Genomic DNA, 8,179 nt, shown 5'->3' on the forward strand with positions numbered 1-8,179 from the left:
ACTTTGTTTTTGGATGTTTCAGTCATTCCAAACCCAATTTTCATCAAATAAACTTTGAATTCCTCTTAAAATGGTATGCTCTGTACTATATCGTAAGTGTTTTCTTGGTATCTCGCAAAAAGTTAGAAACCCAATTCTCATCTCCACCAATACTGTACCATCCCTTTAATATGACAATATTGTGGGCTACCAAATCATGCAAATGTAGTCACAAGCAAGTAAAGTCAAAGTCAAATTACAGTCTAAATGGAAAGTGAACTATACTGTTTAAACTACTGAAGTACACATGTAGGTAAATTGTAATAATGTTTTCTGAGAAAATTATGTATTTTGTGTGTGTGTGCGGGCTGTACCTTGACAATCCCATAAAGCATTCTTGTTTGCTTTGTTTCTTATCATTTCAGACTGAGACTCGCCGAAAAACAGACACTTATTATATCAATTTGAACTCTGGCTTCACCATGGCTGTTAACCTCAAGGCCAAACGTACACAGGCAGTTGCTCCACGCAGCCTATTTGGGACTGTGATGGAAGTCAAGAATGAGGAAGATGTGCTAAATGCAGAGAAACTGCCACTGCCTCAGCGGCCTACCAAGCCGGACAAGCTGGCTGCCTTCATGCCCAGAGAAACGTCTGGTGTCATGAGACACGAGGAGAAAGAGATGGCCAGGCAGATGCACAAGGCACGATTTGCCGAGAACGACCTGGCCGAAGCCTCCCACCAGGCGTTGCACTTCAAGCCCAATCCAGACACGATCATGTCAGGCATACCAGATGGGGCACTGACCTTTAAGCCCAAGTCTTACTACGCACCTTACCAGCAGGATATCAAGCTGCATTCTAGGGACATCGCTTTGACTGAACACTTTAACAGCAACCTGGGCATCGATGCTAATCCGGATTACAACTACGAACGCTACCGGAGACCCTACCAACATGGCAACTTCAAGCAGGCAGGGACCATCCTTGGTAAAGGAGGCTCATTTAGGAGAAGGGACCCTTCTAATGGAAAATCCTTTGGGAGAAAGGACCCCTCTTTACGTGCTCTGCGGGAGTCTTTCCCACCCACCAGGCAACCGGTGCCAGCAATTGGCCATGGCCACATGGCCTTCCCGACAGAAACCATTCCTGACAACATACGCGCACTCCACGGTCGGGAACTGTGCAAACAGATGACACAACGTGAGGAGCTCCCTCGTGGTCCAACGCCCCAGGAGAAGCGTATCCCTGGGCCCCTGATTATGTCCAAGTTTCCCAGTGTGAAGACCAACATAGAACTGAAGACGGATCCGATGTACGACGCACTTGGCACATCCTTAAAACAAGACATCTTCAATGGTGTGTCCCACAGCCATGTGAAGAGTCTGTATAAGTCTTCATTCACCCAGGACATCCATGATAAGTCTGTGCAGGCACACCCTCCCAAATTTGCCATCCTCAGGAATGCAGACAGTAAGTGCTAACAATGAATACTCGGGTACAAAACGGTGTAGAGACTTTCCTGTTTTGTCATTTTTTCTTTCCAGGAATGACATTCAACGTAATATTCTTTTCTCTATTATTATCTTGTGGAATAAATGTTGTCGAGGGTCCGAATTCAGCGGAATCTGCCAACTTCAAAATCGGAGTTCAATGCAATTCAGTCATTTACCGGTAATTTGTACTGGTAAAATGACAATAAGCAAATAATCAACGTTGGTGATGTGAAGGTGATGGGACAAACTATCACTTCCGAGGCGATTTGGATGTAGCTATCTTTCTGAAGCGCAGCTGGGGAAAGATAGCATACACATTCAGATCGCTGAGAAAGTGATAGTTTGTCTCATTGCCTGAAACTAAAAGTTGATTATTTGCTTTATATTCCACATCTAGGGTCCTAGATATTCCCCGTTTTTTCAAATCTGAAACCGTTTTAGCTGTCTTTAGGTATTCTCAGGGCTTAGGCTACGTATGCGCGTAGATAACAAAACAACGAATTTGCTCCGCACCGCCCCCCGCGCGTGGCCGACACCGAAATAAAAGTGCGTTGCACTGTGGTCTATCACTTGACCCAGGTCAAATGATAGACCACAGTGCAACGCATTTTTATTTTGCGCGTACTCAAAATTGTAAGTTATATCACGCGTTAGGACTGTGTGGACAAAGAGATCAGCGAAACAAAATGACTATCGTCATAGAGTGTAACGAACTTTTCTTCTCAGGTGATGTGATGGGCAAAACTACGCTTTATCACGAGATCAGCTCTTGACCAATCCTATAGCAAGATTCTTAGTACCGTATGTGGAATATAATATCAATCTTTCTCATTCAGGGGACTGACATCAATTGTCAGTGAAAGCTTATTCTGCACAATGAAGTGTACATAAATCTCATTTCTTAGAAGTGAGGTTCTTTTTTAAGGCTGCATATTCTTTATATATAGCGCTTGTATCAGATTTTGATCCTGTTGTTCTACAGGTGTACAATGATGTAACATATAACACAGAAGCAAGATTGAATAAAGTATTACATGTCATTATGAATGTATTTCCATGAAAGTTCTCCAAAGTGGACTGTAGTGAAACATTCTTTATTTTTTTGTTCAGAACTAGAATGAAATGTGCACGGACATAAAATGTAAACACAGCTTCTGTGTGATTTCAAACTACGACTTCCTTGTCTAGTTTTGCATCTCACTGTTTTCTCTTCCGCAGGCAAATGGAATGAGGACGTGGTTATCAGACAGAGGATCTTCAAGGCTTGGGATGCCATGGTGATTGAGAGGCAGCAAGCCAAAGGCAGCTAAGGCATATCATTGCAAAGGTCAGAGGTCAGAGGTCAAGGCAAGGTTAGGATTCATTGAAGGACTTGACAGCCATCTTGTGCTCCAGTGGGCTGGTATTGTATTGCACAAAAGCACAAAAATGATCATGTTCACTGTTGTACAAATCATGTTTTGTAACCTTTACAGTACTATGTTGTGGACCTTATGTTTTTTATAAGTTTCTTGTCAGTGGGATTGTTGTTTGTGTTTTGCAGGATATGTTGTCTTCTGCAAAAATATATTTGGTAACCTGATTCTACTAGGCTCAGTGAAATTCTATACATATAGGGTGTATAGAATTAGGTCATTTTTTGTTGTTTTTGTGTTGTAGCTGCCAGTGGAACCTGCAATTGGTCAATGTCATGCCAAATTCAAATGATTTAAAGTATGACAATGATAAAGCTGTTCAAATCAAATGGAATGGCAAAAGGCAGAAGAATGGTGAAATCGTGAGCAAGTTCTGCACAAAAACTATACTCCTGTAACTTATGTAAAGGGAGAAAGGAATGATGAGGTCATTTATCTGTAAAAAAAAAAAAAAAAAAAAAGAAAAAAAAAAGAACTTCATAACATTTTATTTGGATGATTGTGGCACTTGTCTTGATCACAGGACCAATACAAACCTTGAATACTTTAAAATCTAATAAGGAAAAACAAATTTGCTTCCCATGTCATTGATGCTACAGCAATACTGCCATGTACAGTGTAGTATTGCTGAGCAGGCTCAATGACTCTTTTTGGACAATATGATATCAGCAAGATTCTACTACCAGAAACATGCATGACGGTTGTGATCACAGATAACACAGTCATATTAGCAAGACAGTTCACACAGAAATGGCTTTTTACCTTCTCATCTACTCATTTTCTTTCTAAACTGTCCAATTTTGCCTCCAATTTGATCATTTTCCTCCCAGAACTGTCATTCTTGTTTTCCCTGGGGCTACAATCTACTGAAACTGCAGCCAGAATGTAAGCCTTCTGCTTCAATCTGTTATGTGGTAACTGTGGATTACAAATGAACACAATGGCAGGTTTGCTCAACTTCGCATTTTTGATATGACAAATACATGATGGTTTGAGTTTTAGACGGCCCATACATATATTATAACTTATTTACAGAAAATACCTCAGCATTTTCAGGGAAGACTTGTTCAAATTTTAGAAAAGGTTGAGGTTAAGTACATACAATGTAGTATATGATAAGCTACCTTCAGAGGTAAAAATATTTCAATACCTTGCATCTTTTTGGTTATGATGCCTTCATTTCCAAGACTGTCAGTTTTCGGCATCCTACTGTTTGGTCAGGACTTTTGTCCTTGCTGCATTTGTACAAATTTGGTTATAATAATTGCAGCTTTTATGACCACCATACTATGAACATGTTATATTAAGTGATTAAGTACGATTAAGTACGAGGCATTATCAGGTTGTAGGTAAGGCAACATTTGACAGTTTCTGTTTCTTTCATACTGGTCATCATAAGCCAGTCATTACATACAAATAGATGCTTGAAGGCATTGTGACATACCACTAGATAACAATCTGGTGAAGTGAAACTTGCAAAAGACTTGTGAAGAGCAATCTTTTGCAAAGTCACAGTGGGTAGGGTTACACATTTGCTTTGGCTGTCTATTTGAATTAGCCATTGGCAAGGTTTTATTTTAACTGGCTTGCATGCAACATGTCATTGCCCAGAAAGGGAAAAATAAATAAATAGATAAACTCTGTGGCATGATGTCAAGTGAGTCACCTTTAAAAATGAATTGTAAAAGTTTTATACAGCAGATGTTATCATACATCAGCACAAAGTTGCCATTAACCCATTGATATGAGTCCCAAGTTTACTCAAGTAGGTGTTTATCTGAAATGGATACAAAATCATGCAGCTCATCCTCAAAAGGGCTAATGCACCAGAAATTTCAGTTCCTACAAACTTTACAAACATTAAAGTACATAGGGGGAGGGGGGTGTTTGCTTCTGAATATGAAATTGTATTTTAAAGACAGTCCTTACACCAAGATGTTCGCCATTCTCAGGGTAAATAATACATAATTTAGCATATCATGCAATGTATTGAATGTACTATGATACATTATATGCATAATATATATATACAGTGTATTTTTTTTTTCGGTGAAAGGCCTTTTTTTTTAATCTGTCAAGCTACCATACCAGTAATGCAATATATGTTTTATTTTAGCTATGGATTTCTACATGAACACCCTCTTGTTGGGACATAATTGCTTTTTAGTGATAACAGCAAAGTGTACAGGCTTGTCATATGCATAGATACTGTAGTTTCAAATCTGATGCAGTATTTTTGTTTATTTATTTATTACTATTTTTTTTTTTTTTTTTTTTACAAATGTCTGTGTGAAATAACCAAAGATGTTGACTATGCAAGTTGCAGTATTATTGTTTTTATCCAGTGTTTTCCAGCCTCCTTCTTCCAGGCACATCATTTCCCTGCCATTTAAAAGTACAGTATTTATCAATCCGTCTGAAGATCACATCACCGTTTTTTATGTCACTCATTTTCGGGTACTAGTGTTCATAAGGTAATCAGTGAATGTGAGACATTCATTGTGTGTGACATATGGTCAATTCTATGAATTCCACACCATGATCAGAGAACATGAATGATAGAATAAATACCAGTATAGTTTTGATGGCAAAGACGATGTGTCATTTATTTCCAGTATTATCTATATCCCCATTTGATTTGTCAGGGTCTAGCTTCCGATGAACTATGAATACACAACAAGCAACTAGGAATTTACACTGTACAGGGGTTTTAGTAGGCCTATTTTGTCTGTTAATCTGGAGGCCTTGGGTTCAGATCCTGATGGAATTCCATGTTCTTTGCTCATTTTTACCACAAGTTCAAAAGATTAGTGTTTTTATGACTGCAAATTTGACTCTGTCTACAAATTAATACATGACAAAGAGAAATACAAATTATGTTTCGTTGACATTCATAAGTGTTATGTGTACATTGAGGCATTTTTTCACATCTTACAGTGCAATTCTACTTTTGTACAATAACATATATATGCAATTACTTTGTTTCATTTAATTCAGAACACTGTGACGGCATTGCACTCACTATTGGTGTACATATAATGCCTCATTTATGTGCTTTTTCTTATTTCTAGAAAGACATTGTATGATTAAAGTTGTATCCCATATCTAGTTTTTAATTTTTTTTTTTTTTTTTTTGGTCAGTAATCATCATGGGGTATAATGGTAAGCCGTTATACATTCAGGACTATGTTGCGACAATTATCATATCTGCTCGTAAAAAGCTGCATTTCACTTTGTGTTGTTTAAGGGATATGTACGGACAGAATATCCTTTCACATGCATCTTCATCACTTCTCTTTCTCATCTCCATGATTTTCCAACCGTTTCCTTCGATCCCCCTCTCCTCCCTCCTGTCTGGTTCATCTTTCTCCTCCCATCGCCCACTTAATAGAACCCTTTACCCAAATCTCTCTCTATTCTTCCTGTTAGCTGTCCCTCTGTCTCTTTAATATTCTCTCGTCTCCAAAAGTACAACCTCTGTTTTCAGCTCACTGCTTCCCTTTGACTAGGTCACTATTTGACTTCCTTGATTTCTCTGTACGACACTTCCTACACCTCCTTACTCTCCTCTTTCTAGGGTCTTCTTTCGCCAAACAAAAGTCCCTTCGAGGCCTTCATACACATGGTGTAACCGCAAACCTCTTTTCCTCCTGAAGGATATCCTTGCATTTATGTTCACATTTTCTGTTGCAGCATGGATGAAATAAATATATCCACTTCCTTGAGGAAACATGATATATCTGCCCTCTACTAACTTGATGTTTGTTCCTCTTGTCACTGTTTGTCTGTATGTGCATGCTCTTTTTACAACAGATGACCATTCTTAACCCATTGAGTCCTGGATTAATTATTTTGTTGCAGAAATTATTACCTTGTTCTCACTGAATAATTGAAGATTCTGGATTTTATTGCTGGTATTAAAAACTTCTGTTCAAAAAGAAAGAAAAAAACCTGACAGACTAGTTGGGACCATTCATATTCAATTATAAGCCCCCACCCCCCCCCCCCCCCCAAAAAAAAAGAAATCAACAAACAAACAATAAAGCAGAAGAGTAAAAACAAATTCAACTGAGAAATATTTGCTTTGATCATGTGAATTGTGGTGCCAATATGAGGATCCGTAATACAGTGATTTCTTTGATAATTCTGCATGAAGCAACTGAAATGAATAATGGTACATAAGCTGTAGGGCCTACGTGATCAAAGTAGAGCTCCATGACAGCAAAGTTTCCATTTTACCTTGCAAAATGCTAACAGTTGATATTAGGCGATGATAATAAAAAGATTCAAAGCCATACCATGGAAATCTGGTTTGATTAATACCAGGACTTGATGGATTTTAAGTGAGAATCTGAATGTAGTTGATGTAAGCTTAGAGGCTGGTGTGGATGAGCCCGAATTGTAGACATGCCTTCTCTATACCAGCAATGACTTGATTTTCATTGAAGATTGTGATCAGCATACGAGCATTGAGATGAAAAGGTTGATTGTCATTTCATACATTTATGGTGCCACAATTTTAAGACCTGTAATCTGAACTATGTTTTATCATGAATATGGACAAAATTAAGACAACTTGTCCAAAGTCAATCAAATTTATCAGTCAAATTGTAAAAATTTGAAATGTATTTATACTGCTGTGTTGAGTGCATTGGATCAAGTTACAAGTTTAAGTACTGTTGAGGGCTGTATATATACACATGTTTATAGTACATGTATACAATTGAATAGGTCGGTGCAATATAGTGCTAACCCACACAATAGTCATTTTGAGATATTCGCTGTTGAATCTTTGGAAAGTCCATACATTGTACATTAATAAAACATGAATGCATGCATTTTTTACCATCTTATTGGTTGAATTCAAATATATTTTCACGGAGGTTAGAGTGAAGGATAAGGATTATGAAAATGCATGTAACTCAATTTTGACAAAAGTGTGGGTTAGCACTATATTGCACCGGCCCCTTCAATTGTACTTTGAATATCAAAGAGATTGTGACTAATGTGGTTTGCATGTGAAAATTGTTCATTAAAAAAAAAAAGAAGATACATTCATGTCTCTCTGATAATGTGCCATACAAAATCCTTAGAGGCAGGATTTCTTTTGGAAATGTACCTGACGGCTATGCAGTTACTGATATGTAAACTTGTAAAAAACAAACAAAACCAAAAAGTAATATAGTGTATAGTGTACATGTAAATCGTACAATTAAAAATGTAATATCTGCTACACCACTTGTATTTCATAGTTGTACCAATTCATGAGCGAGCTATGGTGTACTTTGA

At 37.9% G+C, this 8,179-nt stretch overlaps 1 protein-coding gene across 1 annotated transcript; it reads left to right on the forward strand.

Moving 5' to 3' along the window:
- Positions 1 to 409: 409 nt before the first annotated feature.
- Positions 410 to 4,240, forward strand: LOC140231650 (uncharacterized). The gene is made up of 2 exons (XM_072311800.1): positions 410 to 1,452; positions 2,694 to 4,240. Exons 1-2 carry the CDS (start codon positions 462 to 464, stop codon positions 2,783 to 2,785), a joined length of 1,083 nt encoding a protein of 360 aa, XP_072167901.1. The 5' UTR covers positions 410 to 461; the 3' UTR covers positions 2,786 to 4,240.
- Positions 4,241 to 8,179: the final 3,939 nt, after the last annotated feature.

Source organism: Diadema setosum, chromosome 8 (genome assembly GCF_964275005.1).
Source record: "Diadema setosum chromosome 8, eeDiaSeto1, whole genome shotgun sequence".
In the NCBI taxonomy this organism is placed as follows: domain Eukaryota; kingdom Metazoa; phylum Echinodermata; class Echinoidea; order Diadematoida; family Diadematidae; genus Diadema; species Diadema setosum.

Bases quoted from the DNA above. Each gene is read 5' to 3' on its own strand.
- LOC140231650 (XM_072311800.1), top strand. From the start codon at position 462: ATGGCTGTTAACCTCAAGGCCAAACGTACACAGGCAGTTGCTCCACGC. The intron at 1,453-2,693 runs GTAAGTGCTAAC...TCTCTTCCGCAG, and splicing joins CATCCTCAGGAATGCAGACA to GCAAATGGAATGAGGACGTG.